Source organism: Sander lucioperca, chromosome 9 (genome assembly GCF_008315115.2).
Source record: "Sander lucioperca isolate FBNREF2018 chromosome 9, SLUC_FBN_1.2, whole genome shotgun sequence".
Lineage (NCBI taxonomy): Eukaryota > Metazoa > Chordata > Actinopteri > Perciformes > Percidae > Sander > Sander lucioperca.
Genome location: NC_050181.1, coordinates 6,688,818 through 6,707,353, shown reverse-complemented (window position 1 = coordinate 6,707,353; position 18,536 = coordinate 6,688,818). Strand labels below are relative to the sequence as shown.

General features: G+C 39.1%; 1 protein-coding gene across 1 annotated transcript in view; it reads right to left on the bottom strand.

Annotated features, from left to right (window-relative positions):
• prkci (protein kinase C, iota) overlaps nucleotides 1–16,662 on the bottom strand; it is a 34,452-nt gene extending 17,790 nt beyond the window's left edge. The window contains exons 1-7 of the mRNA XM_031293930.2: nucleotides 16,580–16,662; nucleotides 7,741–7,862; nucleotides 5,490–5,579; nucleotides 1,964–2,014; nucleotides 1,290–1,375; nucleotides 816–953; nucleotides 624–678 (exon numbers count right to left, since the gene is read on the bottom strand). Coding sequence (XP_031149790.1) covers nucleotides 624–678; nucleotides 816–953; nucleotides 1,290–1,375; nucleotides 1,964–2,014; nucleotides 5,490–5,579; nucleotides 7,741–7,862; nucleotides 16,580–16,662 — 625 coding nt within the window. The remainder of the gene's footprint in view (nucleotides 1–623; nucleotides 679–815; nucleotides 954–1,289; nucleotides 1,376–1,963; nucleotides 2,015–5,489; nucleotides 5,580–7,740; nucleotides 7,863–16,579) is intronic.
• Between the last annotated feature and the right edge of the window lie 1,874 nt (nucleotides 16,663–18,536).

The window sequence follows — 18,536 nt, the reverse complement described above, 5'->3', positions numbered from 1 at the left end:
TTCTCTTAAAGTCAATAAATCCCATGAAAAAAGGAAACCAACAATGAATTTATCGTACTAACAAGTCTTGTCTGTCCATCCAAAGCCTGCTATGTCTTATATACCTCTGCGTCACAGAGCGCCATTGTTGTCCACAAATCATTCAAAAAACATCAATGAGCCACACTGTTACAAAAGGGTGGCATGCTCCTTTATTACGATGAACACACGATGGGCACAGTAGTTTTTATTTTTACGTCCTGCTGCCGTAAATACATGAGTGAAAATAATCCCCAAAAAAACATTTTATTTATTACTGTTTGAGTTAACATTTGCTGAAAAATACTCTTTTTGCCTTTACTTATTTGCTGAAAGTGTGGAGATAGACAGGAAACATGGGTAGATTAAGGGGTACAGTAGAAAAAACAGTTAGTTAAATGAGTCTTCCAAACAAATGAAGCGGCTTGGGAGCCACACACGAGCTGGGAAAGCCATAGAATATAGGGAGACGGGCTAACACACTGTTGGTTTTGGTCTCTTAATGGGATTTGTTGACAATAACGAAAATAAAAGATAGGTGTGTGTGTGTGTGTGTGTGTGTGTGTGTGTGTGTGTGTGTGTGTGTGTGTGTGTGTGTGTGTTACCTGGCTGTTCAGTTTGGTCTAATTGACTCGATGGTTGGCCGGGCATGATTGGTTCCTAGAAAACAACATTCGATTCGTCACTAAGCATAATTAGCATTGAAAAACAAAATACAATCTTATATGTATGAGTCACGGTAACTATCCACTTTACGCCATGAAGCTATTGAGTGTGATGTTCATCATAGCCATCACCTGGATCATCGGTCTGCCACACTCCACTGTGACCAGTTTATGGCACTTCTTGTGCACCAGCAGTTTGCAGTTGATGCATTTGTAGCCTTGTCTTCCCAGACCCCAGATCCGGTCTGTACAGATGGCACAGTGGGCTCGCTGCTCAGGAGGGCAGACGGAGAAAAACCATCACAAACAAGCACAGATTATATTCCAGGCGATGCTACAGAGGCTGCGATGGCTTCTGAAACATGAAGCCCTGCTGGTCTACATTGTTCTGTGTCACAATCATTCCTCTTACTTCATGAATCAATACAAAGACAAGTTACTTCAGGGCAGTGGATGTCTCATTGTCCTTTAATTACACCTACAATAACTAAGCTTTGAAATGTGCATTGTGTTTAGGTTTTGCATGTAACACAGCAGCTATCTCCCCCAGTAGAATAATTCAACAGTGATAATGTAAAATATGTGAAGTTCAGCATCATGTCTCACCCTGTTAAAGCGCTTGGCCTGAAAGGCGTGACCACTGGCATAGTAGAGCTTTCTCCAGCGCCGGGCTCCACGCCGATATATAGACTCTGTGAAAAGAGCAAAAGGAGGGCTGAGTCCTGCTTCACCTGTGTGTGCATTTGTACATGGCATAGATTTGAATGGAATATACATGAACTTTGTAGGGGCTGAACCTGAGATCAATACGATTTTGAGTTGGTAAAATTGTGGATTTAAAGTATATCACAATTTTGAAGCCCGTCAAAAAACTCTAAGTTCTTCTCTATGTGATACTATAGTTTAACATGCACATATTTAAGTTCCAAGCACAAATTTTGGCCCTATTTTCCAAAATGTATACTACTTCAGCGTCACATACATTGTGAGAAGTTTGAGTTTCTTACAGTTTTTTTAACATCTGTAGTCAGATGTTAAAAAAAAGGTTATAGGTTTACAAAGGGTTATACACAACTACATGCTTTAAAAGTAGTATTGTTTTACAAACTCAAAAGTCTTATTGATCCTTATTTGAGCCCATAAGTCTCAACCATAAGTCTGAACCCTTGCCATTTTAAAATTATCCTGGGTAAAAGAATTCACTTAAGTGTCCCAAGCTTTTTTTTGGGACCCCTGCTGACAAATTAGGTAAAACTAAAGAAGGAAAAGGTTTGACTCACTGTCTTCTCCCGGACATGGCATGCCAGGTTTCTCTGGTATACATGGGAACACTGGGAAGCATAACAAAAAACAAAAAAACAGTTACATTTAGAATGTCTATTTCATCTAAAGGAGGCAAGTCTGATAGCATTCATGTGAGGGTGTTTGTATGATGCTGAGTACATTTCACTTCCTCTCATGACAGCACTTAAGACAACTTGTAGCAAAACTGTTGCCTTCGAGCTGTTCACAATGAAATTAACTCAAGTTGTTTGTATTAGGGCTGCAGGATATCTAAAACATGTCATAACAATATATTTTTTTCTGCAATATACATTGCAAGATAAAAAATGCCATAAGCAATTTCCACCCTCTAGGGGGTTCCAGGGACATTTTGAAAGTAAGCTACATTTTAAAAGTTAAATGCATTCATCTGGTGCACTTTGAGAGCAAAATTAAGAAGCTAAATCTATGAGTAACTTTATGCTTTTGTAAAAAATGTTGTGCTCTAGTAAAGAATTGAATCATGAACACAATGTATGTAGATATTATTATCCTGTGCAATTGCAATTATCCATCATGGACATGGACAGAAGTGAAAGCTGTATATAGTGTAAATAGACATTTCATTTGTATTTTTGTCTTGTTCTTATCTTGTATTATTTTTATTTATCACTCTTATTTATCACTCTACACACACTAAAAAACTTTTTTCCTTTGCCTTTTTGTTTGTTAGACGTTTGCATCCTGCGCATTGCAATGTCGACGCTGAAACGATATATCGTGCACGCAAAGCGTGTTTGTGTGTGTGCGCAACATACAGTGAAGTAGGAAAAGACGTGTGTGTGTGTGTGTGTGTGTGTGTGTGTGTGTGTGTGTGTGTGTGCATGTGCAAGAGAGAGATCAAGCTAGACTGAGGGCAGTGAGTCAGAGGCAGGCGTGGACTACAGCTGACAGGCTCGATAACGAGCAGACCTGACGACCCCCCGCAGCAGCGTCACATCCTCCCTTTTCCGTTTCTCCTCTGCCGTCTTGCTGGCATCCGCTGTACTCTTGACCCCTCACTTCTGATTTGATTAAAACTGTACATAAAACCACACAGCCCCCCGTCTCCTCTACCCCCCAGGTTACATGCTTATACATACAGAGCCTGTCAATCAAATGTTCCATATCACTCCACATGCACAATCCCCCCTCTCCCACCCAGTGTCTGAATCAGCCCTGACCTCTAGACTCATGGAGTTGTTCAACTATTTGTCAAGAAGGCTAAGCTTAGCGTGGATGTGAAGTAGCCCAAGGGCCCATAGACAGACGTCAAACAGCAGAAGTCATTTTCACAGGTCAGTGCGGCATTAACCGTATGTTTTGATGCCAATTCGTTGTGTACAGTATCTAGCTGTCTGTGTCCAGATTACATCAGACATGTAAATGCACAGAGACAATTAAAAAAAAAAGAGAGAGAACTTAAAAGCAAGCAGCATAAGCATATTTTTGCATTATTGTTGGACAACTTTCCTACATATTATTTATTTCCAGAATGACCTGGGGTCTGTACCACATAGCGAGATGTGGGTTCGCCAGCTACCATTGGGCTTAACGCACAAACATGCATGACTATCCTGCTCTGGAGCAGATTTAACTTTACGTTTACAATAAAGTGACAAGCAATGAACAGCTTCTAACAAATAGAAGGACAGTTTACGCCTCTAAATACTTTTTATAGCTGCATTTTAATTGCTCACTCTTTCATTTCTGACAGGATTCCTGACAGTGTCAATACTTTTACACTCTTATTTCATCGCTGCAGCTCAGAACGACACATGGTGACTTTGTGATGATAAATGGAAATAAAAACTATACCCCCTTGCCCTTTTATGAGAAAAAAACTATCCACACACCATTAAATAGCTCCCATGATTATAAATTCAACATGTACACAAAAACATCATCTTTCTTGACCCAGTGCAGCACTCCCTATTTTTCTTAATTAGCAATAGTTTACATTAGTGATTAATCTGTCGATTATTTTCTCAATTATATGTTTTGGTATAGAAAATGTCAGAACTGTGAATTATACCTGTCACAACTTCATGAAGCCAAATGTGGACAGCAGTTTGAAGGTGGCACATCTTCAAATTGCTTGTTTTATCTGATTAACAGTACAATTAATCTCACCTAGCTGTAAGTCATATATACCCTATAAGGCATTAACTTTACTTTTCTTCTCCTCTCTGCTTTGGCAGCAGAAACAGTTTTACATTATTTTGTTACTTTATGTGCACCACATATTTACAATAGTTTATTCATCAGACAAAAAAGAAAAAAATGACCACTCTACACTAAAGACATCTATTAAAATTCCCATACTTATTTATAGCCTTACATTTGATGTTAGAAAACAATTTCTAGTGTTCCTACAGCTTCTTAATCTATTATAATTATGTGATGATATTGTATATATTTCACCTGGTTGCTTATGCTGTAGCTAAAACTGAATTTTTCCTGCAGGTATCTTAGTTTCCTCATGATTGTGATGATGTCGCTTGTAATGAACACCTCCCCCTCTTTCACGTGAAGGCACCCATAGATGGAAACAGATCACAAAGCACCAGTTGATAACCACCTTCACTTCACATCAAGTTAGGCTCAGAGAAGCTAGGTGACCCAAAAAGAGCCAGGCTCAATTGGACTTGCTTCGTGGTACATGCCCCAGGTACCCATTGCTTAATTTATTAATAAAGTGTGTTAGGCGTTTTCAAGATTAAGATATTGCATGTTTCTCTCTATGTCAATGTATAACTTAAGTCTAGAGCCTGCCAACACTCACACATTGATTACTTTAAAATTAAATACACAAACACTAGATTACATCAAAAAATAATGTAATTTATTATTATTTTCTGGTTCTGTTTAGGTACTGTTATAGATCTGTTTACATTAGTAATGTCTGTGAACACTGGAGTAACGCAGACATATATATGACAAGTCTAAGAATAATTTATATATGTGAATAACCCTTTTATCCATGGTATAACGTTAATGTATTACTACTGTACTTTTAAGTACAAAATAAAAAATAAAAAAGGAATTCTGTAGGTTTCACCATGCCCAAGGAATATATCAACATTTATCTAAAACAATGTGAAGATTCAATGTATTTGACTTTATAATTAGATGTTTTTTAAAGTACATGTAACCATTTTACATGATTACTTCTAACATTAGCAGTAGAGACTAATTACTAGCAGTGGCAGGCCGTTAATGCCTTAACAATCAAGTTTTGTTCTTGCCAAATCTGCCTGGATGATCTGTGTTGGCCTGAGGTCTGGTGTACTGTAGCTCGATGACCAGAAATGGAAAATACATTAATGCTGCCAAACTTGACCGGCCATAAAAGGCTCAACAGAGAGGTGAGTGGACCAGTTATAGAGCAGAGAGTCAAAGATAACAGGCTTCCTTTCGAGAACATCCTGTGAAAATGTTAAATCTTGAAACTGTTTGTGTTATGTTATTAATACAGCTTGTGTGAAAAGCAGTAAGGCTTACCATGGATAATGAGCTCCGAGTCTTTGTTGACTTCGTAGAGACGCAGAGCTTCTTCCAACTCCAGCTGAGACGACACGGTGCAGGGGTCACCTGACAGCAGAGGGGAGACAAGAGTTCACTCACCACGTTTATATATAAAAAAAAAAAAACAAAAAAAAAACAGGTTACTGTGAGAAAACAGGTGCAGGACGGCGATCAGGATTTCCGTTTCTCCTCTGCCATCTTGCTGGCATCCACTGTACTCTTGACCCCTCACTTTTGATTTGATTAAAACTGTACATAAAACCACACAGCCCCCGTCTCCTCTACCCCCCAGGTTACATGCTTATACACACACAGAGCCTGTCAATCAAATGTTCCATATCACTCCACATGCACAACCCTTCTTCATACATCAGAATCAGATTTATCACCAAGAAAGTTTTCACATGAAAGGAATTTGCCTTGGTGTATTAGGTGCATACAATAAACAATAAACATATTAAAAAGGGAGTAAACAAGAAAGCTAAGTACTGCTACAGTCAAGAACATAAATACAGAATAGATATATTACTATAACAAGTATAAAAAAAGACCCTATAACAAATATGTACAATACAATGTTTTAAAAAAGGGAAAGGAGGGCTATAAACTAAATATCTTTTTTTTGGGCTGTTGGTCGGACAAAACAAGACATTTGAAGACGTCGCCTTAGACTTTCATAATACAACATACGGTAATCGACAGATTAATTGAAAATTAAAAACTTGCAGCCCTGGGTACAGGGACACGATGCTCTAGGTAAAAGAAAAAAACATTCTTTTCATCCTCAGCACTGCTGCCACACAGATATACGTCTCAAGTATTTATCTTGTTTTAAACCGTTTTTTTTTTTTAAATCAGAATAGCTAACAATCCAAGCGCTTTCTGTGCTTCGCATTAGGTGCTTGTAGTTTTGCATTCTTTTAGCACATAATATTTTATACATTGTTTTCAGTTAGAAATCTGATAAGCTAGACAGTCCTTGTTTTTGTTTTATTCTAACTCAACTACTTGCCTGATCCTTGAAGAGCACCTGATTTGTTTACTTCAACATCACCAACACCATCTTTCTTGACCCAGTGCAGCACTCCCTATTTTTCTTCATTAGCAATAGTTTACATTAGTGATTAATCTGTCGATTATTTTCTCAATTATATGTTTTGGTATAGAAAATGTCAGAACTGTGAATTATACCTGTCACAACTTCATGAAGCCAAATGTGGACAGCAGTTTGAAGGTGGCACATCTTCAAATTGCTTGTTTTATCTGATTAACAGTACAAAGCCCAAAGATCACTTATTACGATCACATAAGACCAAAAACAAAGCAGCAAAAGACGCTGGAGCTAGTTCTGTGTTTGGCAATGTTTGGCATTTTTGCTAGAAGAAAATTTATAAAACAATTAATTGATATAGCTGCCGATTAATGGTATGTCAACTGACTAATCGATTAATTGTTTCAGCTCTGATTGGCAGGCTCTACTTTTAATCTTTGACTGTTACTACTAGTCTCCATGTGGCACATACGGTTTAAATGTTCATTAGTAGTTGTTGTTTATGTTTACATTAATTAGAACTAATCATTTTATAACAACACTTTTTATAGTAGATCACAAAAAAACACAGACCTGTTGTTGGTATTTGGTAGCTTTAAACCAGGGTTACAAAAGTATTATTTAAGTACAGGTACATTCTCTAATTATCGTGATAATGACTTCAGTTCACGAAGTTGCGTAGCTGTGTGCATGTCGATTCAATGGAGGAGAGACAGCTAGAGTTCTTCATTTCGACAATCAAGCAGTTATTCTCTTTCAGGCAGGCTAATGACTCAGTGATTGTGTGTGGGTGGTGACCAATAGGAGCTGATTGGAGTGTAATGAGTTTGACCTTATCCTGAGCAGAGCATCTTTTTTATGACACTATTTTTGCTGCCTGACAACAAGGAATTGGGTGTGGGGGGAGGGGGGGGGGCTGTACCCTGTTGACTGACATTAAAAGAGTGTTAAAGTCAAGTGACAAGTAAAAGGGAGGGTCCTTATGCATGTGTTCATAATAACACATGGCACCGCCAAATTCTGCCAAATTTAGCCAGCGGCCTCTATATCTGTTAAATGTTGATGTCACAGATTTCTCCTGTAGGGTGAATTTTGGCTGGTTTCTCTTCTTGAAGCACAGGTAAGAAGCAGCAGTAAAAGGATGGAGAGGCGAGATCAGAGGGGGGGGGAGTGTACCTTCCTCGTCGATCCACTTCATGGTGAAGAGTTGGTCGTTGTCCATGGAGCACATGTCCTTAACCTCCCCGTACAGACCCTCGTATGAGATGGACGGCTCAAAATGAGTGATCATGATGTCCCTGCAGAGAAGACATAAATAATAAATATTTCAATACTAAAGTAGTATTTATCCAACTTTCACGATTACTCTGGATGCACCAATCCAATGCATGGCATCGTGTTGTATATTAGTTATGTTCCTTCGAGTCAACAAGGCTACTGCTACCCTGTTGCAGGTTACATAAAGGAGGTTCAAAGAATTTGTAAAAATGGCAGCAGTGTTATCAAATCGGTACTCAATATCAACAGATACCAAAACCAAAGCTGAGGCATAAGAATCGGCACAGAGAAAGAAAAAGTCAGATCATGCAACCCTACTGATACCAAGAATTTCAATAAAAATACATACAAATACATACATACAGTACATACACACAATTTTTGTTTGATAGCCTAACTAATTGATTAATCCACTGTTCGTTAACTTCAGACATTATGTTCAAACACTCCCTCTCTGAACACTCGAAGAAAAGCTGGAGAACACCAGACTTTTGGTGGAGAGAAAAGAGGTGAGAAAGCATCCTTTCCCCTCAAACGCTGCTGTGTGTGAGTCACAGTCTCGCAGTCTGTCACATGTATGTGTGCATTCATCTGTACAGCATAATTGTGGGTGTGAGAAAGACAGCAAAAACAAGAGGGAGAAAAACAAAAAAAGGTGAGTGAGTGTGGCCGGGTTGGCTCAGTGGGTAGAGCAGGCGCACATATACATAGAGGTTTATGCCTCGACGCAGTGGTCCAGGGTTCGAGTCCGACCTGTGAGGATTTCCTGCATGTCTTCCCCCTCTCTCTCCCCTCCTGTCAATTAAAAGGCAGAAAAGCCCCAAAAAATATTCTTAAAAAAAAAGTGAGTGAGAGAGTCCCACACTAAAGCAGAAAGAATCACAGGAGATGGTGGTTGTAGTTGTATTGTGACCGCTTTCGTTACTCTCCACCACTGAATTCCATCACTTCCTGGAAAGCAGTCAAAACACTTGGACTACTGCTCTTAATCAAAAAGTAAAACACTCTCTGCCTCTTCAGTTCACACATACACTCAAACATTATGGTGAGACGTGAGCGAAAGAGCGCAGTGGTGGGTCAACGACAGCATCTATCCCTGTAGGTGGGATCATCTGTCCCTCATCGTTTCATGGCAGTGTTAGAATTGATGTCACCTGCTCCCAGCCCTCTGGCCAGCCTCAGTGATGTTTACAACCCAAAGATGGCGGATGGAGATGGTACACCCATTCGCTTTTATAGGTCTCCAGGCGACATGGGGTCTGAGCTTATGTGTGGGATGAGTGGGGTTACAGAATGGGCAAAAACATGCGGATAAGCATGGTAAAGAGTAAAAAAGGGAAGTAAAGAGGGGATAATGTGTATTAGCCGCTTCACCAGCCGGGGAGTGACCCGCAAGGACAAGGACCTCTTACTCCTTTTACTGCCATCGTCAAAGATGAACCCAGTTTTTCATCAAATTGAGAGCTTTACAGCTGGATGATAAAATCCCAACACATGGAGCAAACTACGCGCACTTTCAAGGACATGTACTGTACAAGTCCAAGGACAGCATAGAGTGTAAGGTCACTGTAGGGTCAGTCCCTGCCAGCAGCAAATACACACAAATAACACCAGACTGTGATTTATAGGCTGATATTTCAGTTTCACATTCATGTTAAGCATCTGAAGAGTGCAGCTTCCGCACAGCATGTATTAAACTATCTTGACTGAAAATCACACATGAAGAATGAATAAAGCATTCTGAGCAAGGATAAACTGACGTAAGGCTCAGACTGATGCCTCCTCCCTCTCTTTTCTCACCCTCTTCCTCCATCCTGCTGGTGTTAATCATTGCTTGTGTACTTCCTCCTAAAGCCCTGATAACATCAGAAGATAGACAGTGTATGAACACACAAACAGTACACTAAAAAGGTTCCCACACTGTGACTGTAGACGATTCAAAGTGTGTATTAAGGTTTTCATTAAACGCTTTGAGTCTACACTGTAGTTAAAGTTTAGCCATGTCAGGTGCCTCAAACAACATCCTCTGTGCTCAGCTAATGGCTACAGCAGTTACAGAAAAGGTGTAGACTACAAAGTGATTAAAATAAATTTGAAACAGGAATGCAAAATACTTTCACCCAGGTTTTTAATTTTTTTTTTTTTTTTTTTTATTTCTGTAAAGTAGTAGCCTGGCTCCGCCCTCCTACGTACTTCCGCTCAATTTTCATTTTCCTTCAGTACTCCGTCTGGGTTTTCGGTATATTCTTGGGTTTTCTCCAACCAAATATTTGGTGGTCCAATCAGCGAACAGAGGGAGTGGCTGAGAACGATGACGTTGAGGTCGTGACGTGCGCGAGTTTGAGTTGTAGTTCTGCAATGGCGGTACAAATGAAATGTACGAGAGTCTGGTAGGACCAGGCTAGTAAAGTAGAGCTGAAACAATTAGTCGATCAACAGAAAATTACCTTTACTTTTTTTTTTTATCATCGATTAAACATTTAAGTTGTTTAATCAAGCAAAAATGGCAAATATTTGCTGCTCGAATGTGAAGATTTACTGTAAAGTTGAAATAATTTGTCTATAAATCGATTAGGCGATTGACAGAAAAATTCATCTGCAATTATATTGATAAATTGATTGATTGATTAATCGTTTAGGTCATTTTCCAAGCAAAATATGCCAAACATTCATTGGTTCCAGCTGATTAAATGTGAAGATTTGATGTTGTTCTTTGTCCTTTGACAGTTGTCATATAACTGTAAAGTGAAAATATTTTATGAAAGGTTACAAACAAAGCAGCTCATCAAGAAAATAATTTGTAGATTAACTAATAATAAAATGAATCGTTAGATGCAGCCATAATTTGATGGTTTTCTGTGTTTTATATAATTTTTAATTTTTTCAATCATCATTTGATGATTTTAGGTCATTTAAAGAAACAATGCCACGAATGATCTGGTTCCCGCTTCTCAGGTGTATTTTGCTGTTTTTTCTTCTATGATATTTAACTGAATACATTTGGGTTTTGAATTGTTGCTCGGACACAACAGGCAATTTGAAAATGTCATCTTGGACTTTGTGAAAGCCTGTGATGAGCATTTTTCACGGTTTACTGCCATTTACATCCCAAACAAATAATTCTTTGTTCCAGGTCCAATAAGTAATGAACTTAAAGCGGCTATATGTAACTTTCAGTTTGTGTTGATTCTAGCGGCCGCATTGGACAAAAAGCGGTAGTGTTTTTACCACACCTGCTGTCGTAAAGATCTTTTCTTTACGGTGCTGTATTGCCCACTGTAGATTACTGAGTTAGTGTTACTGAGAGGTCATATAGTCGCGTTATATGTTGCTCAGACAGAAAACCGTTAATTTACAATAAAAGAATACGTTACAGATGCATCGTTGCATTTCAAGTGTTGCATACGGTAATTTAGCCTGGATGTATCGTGAGCTAAAACGGGTAACAACGTTATCACTGTCACTTTGCCACGAGCCAAAGCATTAAGAGTTTGTTGTAGCAACCAACGTCATAATAACTTAGATTTAAATAGCGCATTTCATGAAACCCACAGACGCTTTACACAAGTATAGGGGGACAAGAGAAAAGACAGTAGTAGGCTAACACAAACACGGACTAAAAGGAATAAAAACCATACGCTAAACGGAAGGGGGGCGCAATTTAATGTCGGCTACTGACGTACAACCACATTGCGCATTGTATTTAAGTAAGTAAGTTATTTTTGAATAAAATAGACATATTACATACCTGAGGGCCAATTCAGGGACGTTTTTCAATCATTACAATCCCGTAATTGTCTCCATCTGTTGAAAGCCCGACTGAAGTTGACTCGCGTTTTCGCCCGTCCTCTTTCACTTCCCCTTTTAGCTTTTAGTTGCTCTTCGTTTAATTTCCTTCTTTTCTGTGATGGCCCTGCTCCAGTATCAGCCATAGCTACAGCAGATAACTTCTAAAATAACATTAAAATACAATTAGGCCTGGCCTATAAAGAAATCTCCTGTTACCTTCCTGGCTGGATACGCTAACACAGGCTTTCCCGGTGTTCAGCCGAAATCTGTGACCTGTCAGAATGTGTTACCGTAGCGCCGTCTACCTGCCGTAAATCATTTTGTGACTTTGTGGGATTAATCGGACCCGAGCAACAATAAAAATTAAATAAAAATGTAACAATAGCATTCTTGTCACTGTTAGTCTCGTTTGCTATTACAGGTCATTTAAGATAATTATATGAAAAATGACAGAGCTTCAGAAACACTAAAAAGTTACATATAGTCACTTTAACTAAAGTGAAAGTGATACCATTTCCACAACTGGGCTGACGAGTAGGCAGCTGTTTAATGACTTCCTTTGATTTGGAAAATGCATTAGACAATACTGCATTTTAACCATCAATAACACAACATCCAATAGATTCATCTAAAAAATAACGTAAAAAATGATATTCAAAAAGAGAGGACCTGTGTTAGACGAAGGAAACCAAGATGTGCGATTCTCAGAGTGACTAATGCAGAAGGATTTTGCAGTGAAAGACTGGGAGTTCATCACTGGTGAATAACTGGGAGGAAGCAGCATTCCACACAGACCTGGCATTCCTCTGCTGTGTGCCGTCCTACAGTAGAGCGAAATTAAAAGGAGGAGGAGAATGCTGGCCTGTGCCCCTGGCTCTGCACTGCCGTGACTCGGACTCTGCCGCCCCATCTGCCCAGCATGAAGCCATTCGTCACTGGTGAGCACTCAAGCAGGAAGAAGGGTCTGGGTGCCTCTCTGGGCTTTCATGAAGACCTAGGACCATCCATCTCTTTGTCATCGCTGCCACGCAACACCTTCACACAAGCCACATGCTCATGCACTGATACACACTAATGTTTGAGGTAACATAAACAACAACACACTGAAGCAAATACAGAAACACACATGCTGAAGTTTCCAAAACAGCCACTGAGGTTAGGGTGAACGAAACATAGACGGCAGGATGCTGTGGTCTCTAGGCAACACGGCCCTCCTGCTGTGCTGAATAGGAGAGAGCCTTGCTCTTCGCAGCACAAGAGCACCAACCAAACGCACTCCTGCTGAGCCTGAGACACGGTCACTCAAAACGACAGGCCAACACGTGTATGCAAACACTTGAACTGTATTACACACAATGTGCAAGATGTGTAAACGCCGGAACAGACAATACATCACATACACGTTAGCAGCAGCTGAGACTCTGTGATACTCAGACTCGTTAGTGAAGATGTGTCAGTGGATAGGTGGGTGAGGGGTGTATGCAGTTCAGTGCTTGAGGGGCTTTCAGAGAAAACGTAAAGGGCAAGACAAGCAACGCTTCCCATATTTTAAACAAAGCTAGACCTTGAAGCAATGATGCAGATGGCAGAGTCTTTGAAAAAGAGTCTTTGAACTCCTTTCACAAGAGTAAAATATCTGAACTGCTCCGTCAAGCCAGTGTAATCCCAGTTTCCTGCCAAACAACATGTCGTACACAGGAATCCCAAAGTTGGTCTAGCACATAAGAAGCCTTGTGATAGTCGGTGTTGAAACTGCAACTATGCAAAAAAAAAATTCTGACCTGACATAACTCACTGGCAGTGACAAACAGAAATGTTTTATTTTGTTTTATAGAAGACCTGCTACACAGCTCAGCATTTTCTTTAGTAATACGCTGACAAAAAGTTTGTGCGACCATATTGCCAAAAAAGGACTAACGTAAGATGACTGCTGAACACAGAAAGAGGCCATTCACCAAAGGCAGTGGCCGATGTTTGTGCGTTGTTCTTTTTGCGGTCGGACTCAGACAACAGTCAGCTAGCATATGCTGCTACTGTTGATTTGGAGAAGAAGCCACTGACTGGACACAACACTGGCATGACGTAAGGTTGCCATGCACACGTGGTTTATTTACATTACACTGATTAATTTACTAACAAAGTGAGATTTTATATATATATATATATATATATATATATATATATATATATATATACTTAAGTTAAGTACATTAAGTATTAAGTCTTTGCATTCATTTGATTCCCAGTCAAGATACACTGGTAAGAATTGCTTCCCATTGTTAATATGTACTTAAAAACATGTGATTAATCGTGATTAACTATAGAAATTCAGCAATTAATCGTGATTAAAAAAAAGTAATCGTTTGACAGTCCTATTTTAAACATTGTATCGGCCCAGAATTTCCCAATCAGTGCATCCCTACTAAAAAGAGCAGGGTTAGGGACTATTGAGCAGGGAAAAAAACAACCCATAAAGACGTCGTCACTTGGGGCTGTGGGAAACTGGGATGAACACATTTTCACTGTTTTCTGACATTCAGGTGATTCATTTATAATAAGAAGAACTGTTAGCTTCGGCCCTACCATATTTATTTCCAGTCCATCTACTATCACTGTACTATCTTCATCACTGAATGTGAGCAAAATGAAGACGAGCCAGTGACAGGCTGGGACTGCTACAGGCTGACACCAGTCTGCTGCTGCTGGCGCTGACCGACAACAGACAGGCAAATGGGAATGAATGGACTCAAAAAGGACACTATACTGAAAGTAGATGAGCTGAGACCCAGCTACAGAGAAAGCCCATTGAGAGTGTAGGGTTTAATTTGGTATTTGGACGTTTTCAGGTTTAAAAGGATAAACAAAGAATCACTCTGTCAGCTGATGTTTTAGATTACCACTTTGAAGCACAGAAAGTGAAGTGAGCTTCTGTAGTGTTTGGACGGCAGGGAAACCTCCAAACGCTGACCTTTATGTCACATGTTTACTAGGGCTGCAACTAACAATTGTTTTCATCATTGATTAATCTGCTGTAAATATTTTTCAATTAATCAAATATTAATCATATCAAACAATTGTGTGTGAGAATTTGTGAGAAAATGCTAATCAGAACTTTGAAGAACCCAAGGTGACATCTTCCAATATCTTGTTTTTCCTGGACCAATAGATCGACATGCTTTTTAGGCCTGTGCACATTTTGATTATATTGTTTGAGAAAGTTTATTAATGTTGTGTTGTTACAATTTTATATAAAACAGTACTGACATGTGGCTGATAGCTGATATGTCAGTGCCAAATATATTGATTCTGTGCAACTCTTCAATCTCCAACTCCTAACTTCTGCAGGGAAACAATAACAGCACTGATGCCATCCTGGCTTAATGTGTCCCGATAGCCAAACAATGAGACCATCTTACTGCATTCCCTCTCTGGTAGCATAGCTGAGATTCCTCAGCAACAACCTCATAAATACTTCAGATGCTTTGTTCTGTGCGATGACACCTAATGATCAACACATACTACAGTGTGCATGAGGTGCGTCACAGAGTCAGTGAGACATACAACAGGTCTGGCTAAGGTGACTTGCACTTCACGTTTTTCAAGTCTTGGGTGGGCTCCAAATCACTGGCTCCATCAAACAGAGTGGGGCAGGGAGTGTTATAAAAACAACCAGGTTACCAATGATTTCCATCATTGCATCCAGGTACGAAACTCAAACAGTGGACATGCCTCTGCCAGACTTGGTATGACAAAAACTCAAAGAACTGGATCGCCATATCCCATACATGACATTATCAGGGATGAACAGTACAATTGATATTTATGTTTATAATCTTTTGTTTGTCTTGTGTCCAAAAATCTTTCCCCTTTTGAAAAGTGTTTCCCACAGCGGCGCTCTCCTTAGCTTGGGGTAGGGCATAATTTAGGTTAACGTTAGGTGCCACAGAGATGATCGGTTAAGGCTAGAGCTGAAACAATTAATCAATGAATCGATTAGTCAATCGACTTGAAATTAATCAGCAGCAAATGCGATGATCAATCAATCATTTAAGTTTTTAAATGATTGATTGATCAAAACTTGCTTTCAAAACTTGTGGTGGGCATTTTCCCTGTTTATTTGACATTAATATACTAAGTAATTTATTACTAACCAAAATAATAATCAATAGATGATTTGACGACGAAAATAATCAGTCATGTTAGTTGCAGCCCTAGTTAAGGTTCAGGTTGGATTAAGGTAAAATAGATGGTGAAACAGAAACGAATTGTGTTGTGAGATTGTAAAAGATATGTTGTATTATAAACACTACATCAGTATTACTGAAATACCTTAGAATACCATCTGAAATTAACAGTTCAGCTTGACCTCACATTGTCAAGCCGTCTAACATGATGAACATCAACAACAAAACCTAATTTGGTTTTCCATTACTCGACAGTTATCATGATGGTATCGATGTATCATATCAATAAAGACTTTGATCATTTCCTGTTGTCATATTGCCAATCCCTAAAGAACATCACGTCCATCTTATTAACTTGCCAAAACTGTCAATAAGAAATGAATGTTGGCCAGTGCATAACAACATGAACATGCCAGGCTAGTTATAAACCTTATTAGCTGACAGACTAGCTCCAAAGCTTTCAAACTGTGTCAGATTTAAGATATTAGTACAACCAACAACTCAATTTGACTGAATTTAAACCAATGACTTTACATTGACAACGCGTCTGGCTCTAGCTATGGTCTGGACAGTTTCACCTGCATGTTTGTCTTGTCAAGTTTACCTAACGTCAAACCTGGTATTTACCCAACATTAGCAAGCCGTTAGCCGGTTAGCTAATGTTAGCCAACTGGTTAGCCACCTTTCCAAGTCTAAAACTGCTTTTAGCTAGTTGACTTACTCACCAGATCGATGACATGCTAGGAGAAGCAATGATTTCTTACCCTTTATAATACGCTTTCACCCGGACTTGGTGGGAATTCTCGCCGGGATGGGACATGGTGCTGTCCCGCAACGTCGGCATCATAAGCTCAGCCAGTCCCAGTCTCCGATGCCTTCCTTCCTTCTTTCGCTCTCAGCTAGTTGTGTACAACGCCCAAAACACTTTGATTTTAAAGTCCGTCGACACACCGAGTGAACAACGAGACAAGTGTTGATAAAAATGAACAAGTTAGGCTTCTTTAGAGGCACAACAATAACATGAAAAGTAAAGAAAAACTTGCGGGGTCCGCCAAACAACTCCCTACTGCAAAGGCCTTACGACGGACGAGTCCATTGTCGGAATGCGTTGGGTGGTGCATACAGACACACAAATATGTATACTGACGTTAAACAAATATTACGTTGAATATTTTAAATTCACAGTTTTACACATATTTTAAGTTCACAATGTATAGCAAACCAGTTTAACATGGTTAAAATATCCGAAAAGTTAAACATCCTTTGCCAGCATTCCGACTGTACCAACTGAAGCATTATATGTTTTAAGTGTTGCTTTCGCGTTCGAACATCTGAGCTCGGACATCGTAGAAGCCTCAAGACATGTCGCCCATTTAAGTGCTTGGGTTCGGATAAACAAAAATAAAATTGACCTGTTAACAAAAGCATAAGCATGTGTGTTTCCATTTTTTGGAATTAGTGAACTACTTTGTGCTACTGTGCTAGAATGAATACAAAAACATGTGAAATGGACGTGATTAAATGATGATTGATTGATGAAGGAAAAAAAGAAGGAAAAAATATGAATACGTAACGTTACACACCACAATAGGCTTATTGTTTACATAGACTACAAAAATACATTTAACAATGACTCTAAATACTAGCATTACTGTAATTAATTTGATGTAGCTTATTTATTCCATGCAATGCAACATTAGGCCTACATTAACAACAGCAACATAAAATATAATAATTAAATGTATCTCTTTTGCTGTCAGTTATTGCTACGGCTCCATTAGCCACTAAACATAAAGTTATGTTCAAACCATAGATTAGCCTACATATGGTTCAAACATTTGCTGGGTGATTCACGCAGGTTTATGTCTTACTATTTCCGACAGAACTTGAATACCACGTGAAAAGAGCATCCTTCTTCGCAACCGAAAACGAGTTGTTCTTCCTCATCCTGAGTGAAACTCCTGACAGGTCGTGCAGCCCTGGGAAACTTGTCACAGAAATAGCATGTGTGTTTGCTGCATAATGTATGCATTATGTTTTTATTTCTCTCTATTTTTCCAGAGGCAGAAAGAGATAGTGGAATGTGAAGCATGACCAACTTTCTTTTTTTCTCCACCTATAGCCAATTTCACTTAACATAGAAGCATCATTATGTTGTACTAATATGCATCAGTTTTTATAAACATATTCTAAAAATCCACCCGGATTAATTAGTTTGACGTTGATGCTTTCACTTCCTAATCACAGTGCAGCCTCATTTTTTGATTCACAGTCCAATCTTCCATGATATATTTCAACATAAGTATTTCCAAACTGATTAAGTAAGTCATCTGTATTCTACATATGACTATGACCATGCAGATGCTCCAACTTCCCCTTTGTGTGTTGTATAGCCTAGGCTACTTCATTTTTGTATGGTGCATATAATAATGTATAGGCCTATCTCTGCAGAGCAAGAACGTACTTGCTGAGCCTTTTTAAAAGGCAATGCCTCTTGAAATGGGGTTTCTTTTTGTAGATAGGCCTATAGTGAACTAACTGTAAGATGTCCTCTGAGAAAACAAACCCTTAGGGAAGGAGTATTATATTGTATGTCTGTGATATCAGCCCATCAGCGGTTTGTGAAATATTCTTCAAGTTCTGACGCATCTTTTTCTGTGCAGCCTAGGGAATTACCCCCACAAAGAGTTCAAATCCATCAACCCGATTTTTTTCTTTCTT